We start from the raw sequence: 14696 nt of genomic DNA, 5'->3' as shown, positions 1-14696 counted from the left end.
CCCCTCTGCCCATGGACAGCAGCAGCATCACATGTGCTGAACCCATCAGCCTTAGGTTCACCTGTCCTTTTTTCCAACCTGCAAACCTCTGCTCTCAGCAGTGCCTGGTGGCTTTTCAGGGTAACATGGCAGTGTGATCAGCCTCCATCTCAGAAAGGTGCCAGCCCAGGGCAGCTGGAGCAAGACAGAGGGACAGAGCAGCTGCCCTCACTCTGCACTGACCCACAGGCATCCTCTGGTCTCGCAGGGCTTGCTCTCTTCTCCCTGCAGCATAAATGATGAGACTTTCTGACACCCAACAACACTCTCCAGGGGAGTCGCAGGATTGGAATAGATGATCTTTCGAAGTCCCATCCAATCCCAAACATTCTATGATTCTGTGAAGCTGTAAAAAACCCAAACCTTTCAAATTTCATTTTACCATCCTGTTTCATTCTCTGTCACTGTGCAGATGCTGACAGGCCCTTCTGCACCAGCAGCAGTTTCAGATGACAACTTTGAACCCCAGGTCTGTCCCCTGCCCCCCGTTCCATGACCCCTGCTGCAGAGCAGGGCTGACTCCTGGGCAGCCAGCGGGCACAGGCCCTGCTCCTCACGGCACCTCCAGCCAGCACCGCCCAGGGCTCAGCCACGGACCTGAAGGAAGGTCTGGAAAAGGACAAGGGGTGTGGAGCAGGGGAGGGTGTATGAGAAATGGCTTTGATTTTGCTCACAGAAGTCTCCCCTAACTTATCACTGTCTTTTGCTCCTGTGACAGTGCCCCATGCTCATCAGCAAATGTCCAACAACAGCTCCATCACCCAGTTCCTCCTCCTGGTGTTCACAGACACACGGGAGCTGCAGCTCTTGCACTTCTGGCTCTTCCTGGGCATCTACCTGGCTGCCCTCCTGGGCAACGGCCTCATCATCACCACCATAGCCTGTGACCAGCACCTCCACACCCCCATGTACTTCTTCCTGCTCAACCTCGCCCTCCTCGACCTGGGCTCCATCTCCATCACTGTCCCCAAATCCATGGCCAACTCCCTCTGGGACACAAGGGCCATCTCCTATGCAGGATGTGCTGTACAGCTCTTTTTGTTTACATTCTTGATAGAAGCAGAGTATTATATACTCACCATCATGTCCTACGACCGCTACGTTGCCATCTGCAAACCCCTGCACTACGGGACCCTCCTGGGCAGCAGAGCTTGTGTCCACATGGCAGCAGCTGCCTGGGCCACTGGGTTTCTCAATGCTCTGCTGCACACGGCCAATACATTTTCACTGCCACTGTGCAAGGGCAATGCCCTGGACCAGTTCTTCTGTGAAATCCCTCAGATCCTCAAGCTCTCCTGCTCACAGTCCTACTCCAGGGAAGCTGGGCTTATTTTGATTAGTGTCTGTTTATCATTTGGGTGTTTTGTGTTCATTGTGGTATCCTATGTGCAGATCTTCAGGGCCGTGCTGAGGATCCCCTCTGAGCAGGGACGGCACAAAGCCTTTGCCACGTGCCTCCCTCACCTGGCCGTGGTCTCCCTGTTCCTCAGCACTGCCGTGTTTGCCTATCTGAAGCCCCCCTCCATCTCGTCCCCATCCCTGGACCTGGTGGTGTCTGTTCTGTACGCATTGGTGCCTCCAGCAGTGAACCCCCTCATCTACAGCATGAGGAACCAGGAGCTCAAGGATGCCCTGTGGAAACTGATGACTGGATTTCTTCCGAAGCTATAAACTGTCTCTGTCTTCTTCTACATACGAGTTATAGTCTAACTCATTGCAGGTTCATCCTGTGTGCAGTATTTTTTGTCTCTAGTTGTGTTTTTCTCTTATGATAATACTGTAATTCCATTTTTAGTTCACTGCCTGCTTTTCTTTTCTCACTGAGTGTCTGTGTCCATGAAGAATCATGCTCCCTGTGTTTAAGCAAAATAAAGGGCTCTCCGGCAAACTGTTTTCTGCTGACATCCGAACTCCAAGACCTTTTTCAAGCTGCAGGGACAGTTCCTGTGTGCATGGGTGGAAGGGGAAAGAGCTCTCGCTTGGCAACACTGCCAGGGAGCACCAGCGCTTGGCCTTCCAGAGCTGTTCTCGTTCCACTCCCACACTCTCCTTCTCATCCCTTGTGTTGGTGCAAGGCCTGAGTGCTCTGGCAGCCTGGTCACCGTCCTGCTGTGTGTGAGTCCTGTGAGCGCAGGCAGGGACAGGCCATGGGCACTGCTGTGACAGAGCTGGCCTCCGTAACACTACTTCTATAAAGGAAAGTGATGTTCATAGGGCAGTGCCTGACGGCTTAGGTCTTCTTCAAGTTCATCTTCAGGATATGCACAAGAAAGCAGCCTGCAGGTTGAAACAGCAGTGTAGAGATAAACAGTGTGTGTGTGCAGGGCTGGGCACACAGCAGTGTCCTCTCACAGCCAGGCCTCCTGCCAGAGACCTGCAGGACCAGCAGAGCAGGGGCTGGGCTGTGCCCCTGTGCACTGGACACCCCGCGGAAGCTGCCCCAGGGCATCGTCATGGACTGGCCCCTCACAACCTCCATTTCCAGCACTGGGCTGTTACACCAGATTGAGAATTTTTTCCTGAATGGGTAGGTCAGAAGTCCATGTTTGCATTGTTCAGATGAGATATGAGCATGCACATCATGTACATGAGGTGAGATGAACACGAGTGAGCAGAAATGCCATCAGCTATTCGTGGGAGTGCCAGGAAGGCCTGTGGGACAAACATCGAGGTCACTCACATTGGGAGTAACAGCCCATGGGAAACAACCCACTGGGATCTTGTTCCTTGAACTGAGGTCCCGTGTCCATTCCTCATGATGTGGGACATCTCAGACGAGTGCAGAGCAGGGTGACACACCACAGGGCTGAGGTGCCTCCTGTCCTTTGGGAGTGGCAACAGGAGCCCATAGAGACACTGTGACTCCTGCCTCTGTGTGTAAAAGGGACAGGCTCTGCCTCTGAACATCCCTGGGTGCAGAAGGAGTCCATGAGGCCAGCTCAGATGTGAACACCTCACAGAACCCTGACATTTCTGTGTGTGACTCCAGGAACAAACCCCAGTGGCCCAGTGAGATTCATCTCAGCTTCCCTGGATAGGATCATTGCAAGTGCTGCAGACTGCTATGTCACCCTTGCCCGTGATTCCATATTGTGCTCTCAAAAGTGCCGTAGAAACCAGAATGGATCTGGGGTCCTTAGAAAATGCAGACCTCAAACCCATCTTCAAGAAGAGCAGGAACAGGAACTGGGAGAATAACAGGCTGGCCACCCTACCTCCCTCCCTGGGAAGGGGATGGGACATGTCATCCTGCAGCCATTTCCAGGAATGTGAAGGACAAGGAAGGGATTGCTGAAGACAAATGGACACGAGAAAGAAAGCCATGTTGGGTACTGGGTGTTTGCAAGGCCTCAGACATGGTGTGCTTCTGGGCAGAGTGGTGCTGATGGGGCTCAAGAAGTGGATGCTGGGTGGGAAGTTGGCTGAACCATCAAGCCCAAATATCACCAGTGGTACAAAGTCCTCCGTGCAGCCAGTTACCAGTGTCATCTCTCAGTGACCAGCACTTGGGCCAACACTGTTGAATGTCTTTATTCTCCCCTTCCATGATGTAACAGAGTGCACTTTCAGTGCCTTTGTGGATGGTGCAAACCTGGGTGGAGGCCTCGAGCAACCTCCCCTGGTTCACCCTGCCCTGAGCAGGAGAGTGAGACAAGATGAGTGAGACAAGGGCTCTCTTCAGATCTTATTCTGTGATTTGAAATACTTTTTGCCTTGGAGAGGTTTCTGGAAGAAAATACGTAGAAGAATAGTAAAAACAAAAAGGCAGAAGTGCAGATATAGAAGTGTTAACGTAAATATAGCAGTTCCAGTGAGGAGTGCTTTTCACTCACATTGTTAGTAGGAAATATATTTGACAAATTTGAAAAAATGTGAGGAAGCGAGATGGGTGTCTAGGGCCTGTGGGAAAGAGGGGAGGTGTAGGACCATGTAGAACACACTTCAGTCTTGGTTGGGTCCTGGGTGCTACGGAGGAGGATGGATGGGTGTGGTATTATGAGGTCAGTTGTGTCTCGGTAACTCCTAATCCAGTAAGCAGCGTATGGCTGTGAAGGGGACTGTGGGGTCAGTTCTGTCTCTGGAGGTGACAGCCCAGCAGAAGGAACGTGGCTGGGAAAGAACCTCTGCCAAAGTACCCACAGGCACTACTCAGGAAGAGCAGGAACAGGGCTGGAAAAGGGACTGTGCGGTCACACATACGAGACGAGCAATCGGGCCCAATCAGCATGGCTTTATGAAAGGCAGGTCCTGCTTGACCAACCTGATCTCCTCCTGTGACAAGGTGACCGGCTTAGCAGATGAGGGAAAGTCTGTCGTGGGGGAGTGAATCCGCCACACAGGCTGTGCATGTTGTGCACTTAGACTTCAGTAAAGCCTTTGACACCGTATCCCACAGCATCTCCTGGAGAAGCTGCAGCTCATGGCCTGGATGGTGTATCTGCGATGGATAAAGAACTGGCTGGAGGGCCGGGCCCAAAGAGCTGTGGTGAATGGAACCAAACTCAGTTGGTGGTTGGTCACGAGTGGTGTTCCCAGGGCTCAGTATAAGGCCAGTTCTGTTTAATCTCTTTGTCAATGATCTGGACGAGGGGATCGAGTGCACCCTCAGTAAGCTTGCAGGTGACACCAAATTGGGTGGGAGTGTTGACCTGCTGGAGGGTGGGAAGGCCACACAGAGGGATCTGGACCGGATGAAATGATGGACTGAGAACAATTGTATGAGGTTGCTGACCATGATGCCATATGGTGTGGAATATCTCTTTGGTCAGTTGGGGTCAGCCGTCCTGGCTTGGTCCCCTCCCACCCTTTAGCCACATCCAGCCCTCTGGTTTTTGGGGCAGACTGAGAAATACAGAAGGCCTTGAGGCTGTGCCAGCACTGTTCAGCAAGAACTAAAATGTCAGCGTGTTCTCAAAGCTGTTTTGGCCACCAAGTAAAGCACAGCACAGCAGGGGAAGGAGTGTTGATATGCTGGAGGGTAGGAAGGCCATACAGAGGGATCTGGACGAGCTGGATTGATGGGCTGAGGCCAGTTGTCTGAGGCTCAACAAGGCCAAGTCCCAGGTCCTGCACTTGGGTCACAACAACCCCATGAAGGCTCCGGGCTCAGGGAAGAGTGGCTGGAAAGCTGACCGACAGAAAGGGATCTGCGGGTGTTGACTGACAGCAGCTGAACAGGAGCCAGCGTGTGCCCAGGTGGCCAAAAAGGCCACCAGCATCCTGACGTGCACCAAGAATAGCACAGCCAGCAGTACCAGCGCAGTGATCATCCCCTTGTCCTCAGTGCTGGTGAGGCCCCACTTGGAATCCTGTGTTCAGTTTTGGGCCCCTCACTATAGGAAAGACCTTTACGTTCTGGAGCGAGTTCAGAGAACGGCAACGGAGCTGGTGAAGAAGCTGGAGAAGAAGTCTTAGGAGGAGCGGCTGAGAGAGCTGGGGCTGTTTAGCCTGGAGAAAAGGAGGCTGAGGGGAGACCTTGTCACTGTCTATAACGGCCTGATAGGAGGTTGGAGCAGGGAGGGTGTTTGTGTCTTCTCCTGAGTAGCAAGTGATAGGACAAGAGGAAATGGCCTCACGTTGTGCCAGGGGAGCTTTAGACTGGATATTAGGAAAAAATTCTTCTTGGAAACGGTTGTCGGGCATTGGAACAGGCTGCCCAGGGAAGTCACGAGGTCACCATCCCTGTAGGTGTTTAAAAGGAGTTTAGATGAGGTTCTTAAGGGAGATGGTTTAGTGCTCGAGTCAGGTTATGGTTAGACTCGATGATCCTGAGGGTCTCTTTCCACTGAAACGATTCTATGATTCCGTGATATCAATTGGATAATTCTTCTATCACTTCTTCTCAGTGCTCTTCATGTACCTGCCTCTTTGCCTACAGTGCTGAAACTTTTCTAATTAAGCACAGAAGTCTTGAATACTAGATGTAAATGATGGAAGCGACATGTCTTTATCAGTCTTGTCTGATACCTGCCAGTCCAGGCAAACACCTCAGGTATACTGGGGCCTCTCGAGGTTTGCACTGGGTGCTTATAGTGAGACCATGGAGCTCAGCCCGAAAACCTGAGAACTCCCCTCAAAACCAAATCAAACCAAAAACAACAACAAGAACAAAAAACCCCACACTCTTTTTTTCTCAGATGAAATGATTCAGTATTTCCAATAAAATGTCTGTGGAATTTCTATACTGCTAAAATATGAATTTTCAGAATGTATATGTAGTGTGGGAGTTGAAACATTGACCTTTCCCTGTGCTTGCATTGCCACAATTCTGTCTATCATGCTGTGTATTTAATCCCCCTGAACATCCAGGAGTTTCTACCTGTCCTTATTCAGCTCACGATGTCTGAAGTCATCTCTTCAGAAGCCTGTCTGGACATTTGCACTTTCCATTGCTCCCCAGAGGTTCTTCCTCCTCTCACTCTTTGCTCGTTCAGAGCCTCTCAGCTCTCTCCCTGCTTTGAGCTTCAGGCAGGTAAAGTCTTTCAGCAGTTGCTGTTGTACTCCCTATAGGCGACTCAATTATGGCAATGGACCTCACTGGAAACTACTTAATTTAACCATAGAACTGAGAAACATCATTAAGTTCTATTGTGTTTTCTTTTTTTTCTCCTTTCTTTGTTTCCTCTGATTAAAAATTCCCCGGTGCCTGTTTAATCCGGTTCTCTAAGGAAACATGAACTAATTCCTGCAAACAAGCTGTAACAATCAGGTGCAAACTTCCGTGCAGAATCTGATGTAAAGAAATGTGATGCAAATCCCAGCGGGCCAATGAGCAAAACAGGGAGTTTGGGGAGCTGATTAGAGATTTCCTGCTAACAATTTGAGTAGAGAAACAGTCTTCACAGGAACTGCTCTGTTTCTGTTGACACCTTTTAGGTCTCCTCCTCTGCCTCTTTTTTCTTTTTTTTTGTCTTATTCCTCCACCTATTCTGTCTTCCAAAACCTTTCCAAGGGGAAGATTCCTTGAATCACAGAGTAACTCAGGTTTGAACATCCTCTTGTCTCACTGTCCTGCTCAGGGCAGGGTGAACCAGGTGAGGTTGTCCAAGGCCTCTGCCCAGCTTTGCACCATCCACAAAGGAGCTGAAGGTTCACTCCGTCACCTCATTCAGGGGGAGAATAAAGACATTCACCAGTGCTGGCCCAAGTGCTGGTCCCTGAGGGATTCTACTGGTAACTGACTGCAGGGGGGGCTTTGTACCACTGGTGACATTTGGGCTTCATCATCCAGCCAGCTTCCCACCCAGCATCCACTTCTTGAGCCCACAGAGAACCAATCGCATTATAAGGACACCATGGGAAACCATGTCTGACACCTTGTGAAATTCTATGTGCACAACATGCCTTTCTTTCCCTGCCCATTTGGGTTCAGCAATCCCTTTCTTGTTTTCCAAGTGCCTGGACATGGCTGCAGGAGAACTTGTCCCACTCCCTTCCCATGGAAGGACACAGGCTGACCAGCCTGTAATTCTCACAGTTCTCATTGCTGCCCTTCTTGAAGACAGGTTTGACAACTGCCTTTTCCAAGGACCTCAGAACCCCTCTGATTGCTCTGGCAGGTTTCAGACCACAATTCAGACTCACAGGTAAGGATGACATAGCAGACAGGAGCACGTGAGATTGATCTGCCTGGGCCAGTGGCGTTTGTTCCTGGAGTCACACACAGAAATGTCAGGTTCTGTCAGGTGTCCACATCTGAGCCGGCCTCGTGGGCTCCTTATGCACCCAGGGATGTTCAGAGACAGAGTCTGTCCCTTTCACACACAGAGGCAGGAGTCACAGTGTCCCTCTGGCCTCCTGTTGCCACTCAAAGGGACGGGAGACACCTCAGCCCTGTGGTGTGTCACCCTGCTCTGCACTCATCTGAGATGTCCCACGTCATGAGGAATGGACACAGGGACATTGCTTAAAGGAAGCATATCCCAGTGCTGCATTTAGGCAGTTTCCATGGGATGTTACTCCCAACGAGAAATGACCTCAAGACCCTGTCTGTCCTACAGGCCAAAATGGAACCCACAGGAATAGCTCGTGGTGTTTCTGCTGACTCGGGTTCATCTCACCTCTCATGCATGATGTGCATGCTCACATCTCATCCGTATGATGCAACATGAACAGCTGAAATACTCATTCAGTGTCCCTCCATGGAGGGATAAAGAACCTCTCTGAGCTGGGGAGAGAGGAAATGTTGGTTGTGAGGGGCCAGTCCATGACGATGCCCTGGGGCAGCTTCCACGGGGTGTCCAGTGCACAGGGGCACAGCCCAGCCCCTGCTCTGCTGGTCCTGCAGGTCTCTGGCAGGAGGCCTGGCTGTGAGAGGACACTGCTGTGTGCCCAGCCCTGCACACACACACTGTGCAGCTGTACACTGGTGTTTGCATCTGTGGCCACTTTCGTGGGCAAGTTTTTGAGAGAAGGTTTGTAAGAAGACCTAAGCCTTCCGGCACTGCCCTGAGGAGATCACTCTTCTTTATAGAAGTCCTGTTACAGAGGCCAGCTCTGTCACAGCAGTGCCCATGGCCTGTCCCTGCCTGCGCTCACAGGACTGACACACAGCAGGACGGTGACCAGGCTGCCAGAGCACTCAGGCCTTGCACCAACACAAGGGATGAGAAGGAGAGTGTGGGAGTGGAACGAGAACAGCTCTGGAAGGCCAAGCGCTGGTGCTCCCTGGCAGGGCTGCCAGGCTGGACTCTTTTCCCCTCCTCCCATGCACACAGGAACTGTTCCTGCAGCTCCAAACAGGCCTTGCAGGAAGGATATAGTGAAAAACAAGTCACTACAGGATGCTTTATTTTGTTTAAGAGAAAAGGAAAGCACAGCTCCTCATTTACACAGCCAGTGGTTAAAAAAGAAAAGCAGATAGAGATTTAGAAAGGGAATGACAATGTTATCACAATAAAAACCAACTTCAATAAAAACAGAAATTACAAGTGAGAGGCTGGACCTGTAACTAGTTACATTAAAACTACTATGTAGAAGGAGAGAAGCAGTTTATTGCTTCAGAAAACACTAAGATATGAGTTTCCACAGGGCATCCTTGAGCTCCTGGTTCCTCATGCTGTAGATGAGGGGGTTCACTGCTGGAGGCACCACTGAGTACAGAACAGACACCACCAGGTCCAGGGATGGGGACGAGATGGAGGGCGGCTTCAGGTAGGCAAACATGCCAGTGCTGATAAACAGGGAGACCACGGCCAGGTGAGGGAGGCACGTGGAAAAGGCTTTGTGCCGTCCCTGCTCAGAGGGGATCCTCAGCACGGCCCTCAAGATCTGCACATAGGACAGCACAATGAACGCAAAACACCCAAATACGAGTAAGAGACTAACCAGAAGAAGACCAAGTTCCCTGAGGTACGAGTTTGAGCAGGAGAGCTTGAGGATCTGGGGGATTTCACAGAAGAACTGGTCCAGGGCATTGCCCTTGCACAGTGGCAGTGAAAATGTATTGGCCGTGTGCAGCAGAGCACTGAGAAACCCAGTGGCCCAGGCAGCTGCTGCCATGTGGACACAAGCTCTGCTGCCCAGGAGGGTCCCGTAGTGCAGGGGTTTGCAGATGGCAACGTAGCGGTCGTAGGACATGACGGTGAGGAGAGAATACTCTGCACCAAACAAGAAACATACAAAGAAGACCTGGGCAGCACATCCTGCAAAGGAAATGACCCTGGTATCCCACAGAGAGTTGGCCATGGATTTGGGTACAGTGGTGGAGATACAGCCCAGGTCGAGGAGGGCGAGGTTGAGCAGGAAGAAGTACATGGGGGTGTGGAGGTGCTGGTCACAGGCTATGGTGGTGATGATGAGGCCGTTGCCCAGGAGGGCAGCCAGGTAGATGCCCAGGAAGAGCCAGAAGTGCAAGAGCTGCAGCTCCCGTGTGTCTGTGAACGCCAGGAGGAGGAACTGGGTGATGGAGCTGCTATTGGACATTTGCTGCCTCTGGGCACGGGGCACTGTCACAGGAGGGAATAAAAGCGACATGTTAGGGGAGACTTCTCTGAGCAAAATCAAAGCCATTTCTCACACACCCTCCCCTGCTCCACACCCCCTTGTCCTTTTCCAGACCTCCCTTCGGGTCCGTGGCTGAGCCCTGGGTGGTGCTGGCTGGAGGTGCTGTGAGGAGCAGGGCCTGTGCCCGCTGGCTGCCCAGGAGTCAGCCCTGCTCTGCAGCAGGGGTCATGGAACGGGGGGCAGGGGACGGACCTGGGGTTCAAAGTTGTCATCTGAAACTGCTGCTGGTGCAGAAGGGCCTGTCAGCATCTGCACTGTCACAGAGAATGGAACAGGATGGTAAAATGAAGTTTGAAATGTTTGGGGTTTTGACAGCTTTGCAGAATCACAGAATATTAGAGATTGTAAGGGACCTCGAAAGATCATGTAGTCCAATCATTGAACTCCCCTGGAGAGTGTTGTTGGGTGTCAGAAACCCTCAGCATTTCTGCTGCACTCAGAGAGAACAGAGCGAGTCCTGCGAGACCAGAGGATGCCTGTGGGTCAGTGCAGAGTGAGGGCAGCTGCTCTGTCCCTCTGTCTTGCTCCAGCTGCCCTGGGCTGGCACCTTTCTGAGATAGAGGCTGATCACACTGCCATGTTACCCTGAAAAGCCACCAGGCACTGCTGAGAGCAGAGGGATCCACCGCGGACCATGACATGTCTCACGCTTTCCTCAGGTCTCAGCACCCCACTTCTATCCCAGGACACACACGGCTCATTTCACAAACCAAACAGCATTTCTTCCATCATAGCATCTCTGCACTTCTGCATGGGGAATTCAGATAATGCTAACGTGCTATAGGACAGGTTTGCATCCTGGAGGGAAGTTCGCAACTTGGAAGAAAAACACTCAAGGAGACAGCCAAGGGTCCTAATGATGGCATTTGATTCAGGGAGACTCAGCTCATTCCCCAGCCCCACACACTGCATTGCCCACAGCCCCACAGGGCAGAGCAAAGCTGGGACACGTGTTCCCATGGACACACCTGCAGGAAAGGACCCACAAGATCAGGCTGTGACTCTGCAGCTGAAACTCCCATCCCCAGAGAGCCTGACAGCAAGAACCAGATCACACCAACAGTGACCCAGAGCAGTGGAGCAAGAAGGAAAATGCGGTGAGGGTGGGTGTGAGAGAGGCCAGGGCAGAGGCAGCCGGGCACTCAGACAGCGTCACCCTTCCCCAGCTGTGCAGCCACCTCCCACACACCAGCATTGCCGGGCAGCTGCTCTCAGCCCCTGTGCTCTGCAGAGGGAACTGGAGCTCTGGCTGCACAGGAGCTGCTTCATGCCTTGGAGCCCCCGGCCCTGAGGGCAGAGGCTTTGCTGGGTGGGAGAGGAGGCGAGGCGGCTGCTCACAGGAGGGATCTGCACTGCAGGGGATCATATCGATTTTTCTGTGTTCTCCCTCTGATAACAATTCTGAGTTTAGTTTCCTCTCATTTCTGATCATTTCCCTGCTTCCTGGAGATTCTTCCCCTGGGAATAGTTTCCCTGTCCATGTCTCTTCCCTGTCAGCACTCACAGACCCCATCCCATGCTCTGTGCCCTCACCCTGGCCCTACAGATCCTGCCTGTTCACAGGGCACTGCCTGGGGGCATCTTCCTGTTTGCAGACTGGGGAAAAGGGCAGGTCAGAGTAAGCCTGACGAGTATAGCCAATGTGATGCTGGTGCTGTGCACAGGCAGAGCAGCAGCTGAAGGGATGTTATGAGGCTTCTGGCAGATGTGATGATTAATTGGAGTTGCAGTTCAGGAGTCACAGTGACTTGTTTAAGCATGAGAGCTCATTTTCATTTTATCCTTTCCTGCACCCCCCGCCCCTTGGAATAAGCAACTGAAAAGACAGGCTCAGGATAGCTCTTTATCTGTCTGGTAATCCTTGCATTGGTCTTCTCCTTGAGGCATCCACTTGCAAAAAATCCTGGGGGTGATCTGTAGCTGTGAGCAGCCCTGACCCACACAGCAGCCTCTCCACAGCACAAGCACCTTTCCTGCCCTGATAGGGGTCCCTCCTTCCCCGCACAGCTTCTCCCCACAGCACCGTGGGCATCTCCCCGGGCAGGCTGAGCGCTGACCCTGGCAGGCGGCAGAGTCCCTGTCCCAGTACAGCCCTGGGGTGCAGGGACCCTGCTCTGCAGGACAGCCCTGGGCACCCCTGGGTGCTCACCCACCTTCACAGCTGTTCAACATTGCCTGCCAAGAGCCTCCTCCTCACACATCCCTCAAGCTGTGCCTGTGCTAACTTGAGGAGATGCCTCCAGGAGCTACAGCTGCATTGCCCTGCACCCAGAGACTTACCATGGCAAGGGCTGCAAAGATTTCTCCTCCAGTGAGCTCTCAGTCATCCTCCCCATCCTGACCACCTTTCATCTCTCTCTGCCTTGCTCGTCTCCCTGAGATCCCCAGGCAGAGCCCTCAGCCCTGCTGCGCTTTGCAGAGGAGCTGCTCCTGGGCAGAGCTGTCTCTCTGCAGCGCTGCCGCTTGCCATGAGCTCCGTCTGTCCCAGGAGTCCAGCCCAGCTCAGCAGCACAGGAGCAGCCCATGATGTCCCTTCCTCTGTCCCCTCTGGTCTCCCTCCCTCTGTCCCTGGGGCTCCAGGGGCACATCCTTTGAAACAACCTGAAGTAATCAGTGATGTTGATTCTCTCTCCTCTGCACAGACACTTCTTACCAGCATTGTATTCTTTCTATTAGAAAATAAATTGGTATGAGAATCATCTTTTCTTGTCCCATCATTAGACAGGACACCAGGAATATTACAGCAAAGGATCTAAATTCTCCAAGCTAGGGGAGGAATCTCTTCATCTGAATGAATTTAGGCATTATATTCTGCTTTTATACACTCAGGTCTAGAGAGACGTTCATCAATCTTTTGACCATGTCATGTCTGTGCTCTGAAGCAAAGCCTTTGCACCCATGGGCTCTTGGACACTTGGTACCAGGTTTCCATGGGGCAGGTCAGTGGTTTCCTGGTGCCACAGCTGGGGTGGTTCAGCCCAGATGTGAGGCAATGTCCTCAGCCAGGGACCTGACTGGCTGAGCTGGAGCTGTCAGTGTTGCAGACAGAGCTGTGACACGGATGGAATAAACTGCCAAGGCAGGGTGGCAGAAGTTAGTTCATCTGGTCTGCAAGGACAGCAGCCTCCAAGCACAGCAACAGGCCAGAGCAAAACTCAGTCTAGACCTGTAAGGCAATTCAAGGGCACCCTAATGAGTTGTTACTACTGCAGGAACAGTTAAAGGAGAAACAAAGACACCTTGTGGCCACTCATTGATTTAATAATGGAAAGAAGTTATATTCTCGGTGTCTCTGGTCCTCCATTTTCACCAGCAAGGTCTCCCAGGCCTCTGTGACTGAAGGCAGAACAACCAGCAGTGGATGGGGATCAAGTCAGGGGTCCCTGGAACTAACACAATCCTTTCCAGTCTATGGGACAGGAGGGGCAGCATCCCAGGAGCTGAGACAGCAGGACCATGTCACAGTGAGGCCACTCTCCACCTTCTTGGAAAGCTCATGGAGACTGGGGGGACTCCCTGACCACTGGCAGCTCTCACACAGTGTGTGCACTTCTCAAAAATGGCCAATGGGTGAGCAGGGGAACTAAGGGCTGTGCCCCAGAACATGTCCACTGGGACCCCAATTCTGGGTGTCTGAAGGTGACAGGGTTTACCCAGGGCAGGTTGTGCCTGTCCATCCTCTTTGCTTTCTGTGAGGAAAGGACAGGGTTGCTGGACGTGGGGAGAGCAGTGGTGGTCTGTTACCTGGAAGTCAGCAAGGCATTCAGCATCATCCCCCACAATATTCTTGTGTCCAAGGTAGGATATTATGGTTTGTGTCAGTGTGTAAGTAGATGGGTAAAAAATAATCTGGATGGTCAGGCTTGGAAAGCTGCTATAGAAAGGGAGAAACTTTCCAATCCTGAGGACAGTCAAGCACTGGAAGCTGTTTCCCAGAGGTGCGCATCCACTCTGTCCCAGAAAGTGACCAAGATGTGTTTGGATAAAGCCCTGAGTTATCTGATCTGACTGTGCTTTGAATGGGAGGTTGGTCAAGACACCTCCCAAGGTTCCATCCAGCCTGAATGATGCTGTCCTTTCATCCCCTTCATGTTTTCAATTTAGGGACAGCTCTCAGGTTCTCTCTGACCACAGGAATAATTCACATGAGGTGCAGGGCTGCTTTACAAGTGCCCCCAAACAGCCCTGACCACATCTTGTGCATCCCTTTTCCTTTGCCCCCATCCAAGTTCTTCTTTTTTGCTGTCCTCATGCCCACCTTGTTGATCCTTTCAGAGCAGGTTGCTCAACAGGTGTCAGCAAGGGCAGATGAAGGGAGCTCAGAACTCCAGTCTCTGCTGCACCATTGGAACTTCAGAGACTGGAAATGCAGGTGACGGTGTGTGTCAGGGCACACCACATAAACATTCTGGCTTCCTTTCTGCCTTTGCACTGACCTGAGATCTGTTCCTTGGCCTTCTTTGGCTAAAAAAGAAATAAAACTGCCCTATGTCACCTCCCCTCACACCAGAAAAAAGGGGGAAAAATTATGGAAGAGGGGTGATTTAAGAGCAATTCTGTCCTAGGAAGTACTTTTTAAATTATAAATCTGGTAGAAGTGAGAGAAAAAGCTCTTAAAAAGAACTCCATGCAAGAGGTCAGCTACTGAGATG

The 14696-nt window shown here is 51.8% G+C and overlaps 1 protein-coding gene and 1 pseudogene across 1 annotated transcript; one reads left to right on the top strand and one right to left on the bottom strand.

Annotated features, from left to right (window-relative positions):
* The first annotated feature begins 693 nt into the window (after positions 1-693).
* Positions 694-1710, top strand: LOC135999308 (olfactory receptor 14A16-like). The gene has a single exon (XM_065652869.1). The coding sequence runs from the start codon at positions 694-696 to the stop codon at positions 1708-1710; it is 1017 nt and encodes a 338-aa protein (XP_065508941.1).
* Positions 1711-2571: 861 nt separating this feature from the next.
* LOC135999357 (olfactory receptor 14A16-like) lies at positions 2572-9963 on the bottom strand (annotated as a pseudogene).
* Between the last annotated feature and the right edge of the window lie 4733 nt (positions 9964-14696).

The sequence above is a fragment of the Caloenas nicobarica genome, chromosome 28 (assembly GCF_036013445.1).
Source record: "Caloenas nicobarica isolate bCalNic1 chromosome 28, bCalNic1.hap1, whole genome shotgun sequence".
Lineage (NCBI taxonomy): Eukaryota > Metazoa > Chordata > Aves > Columbiformes > Columbidae > Caloenas > Caloenas nicobarica.
This window is presented reverse-complemented; position numbering and strand designations above follow the sequence as displayed.

What these genes read in the sequence shown, in the direction of transcription:
- LOC135999308 (XM_065652869.1), top strand. Translation starts at nt 694, where the DNA reads ATGGCTTTGATTTTGCTCACAGAAGTCTCCCCTAACTTATCACTGTCT.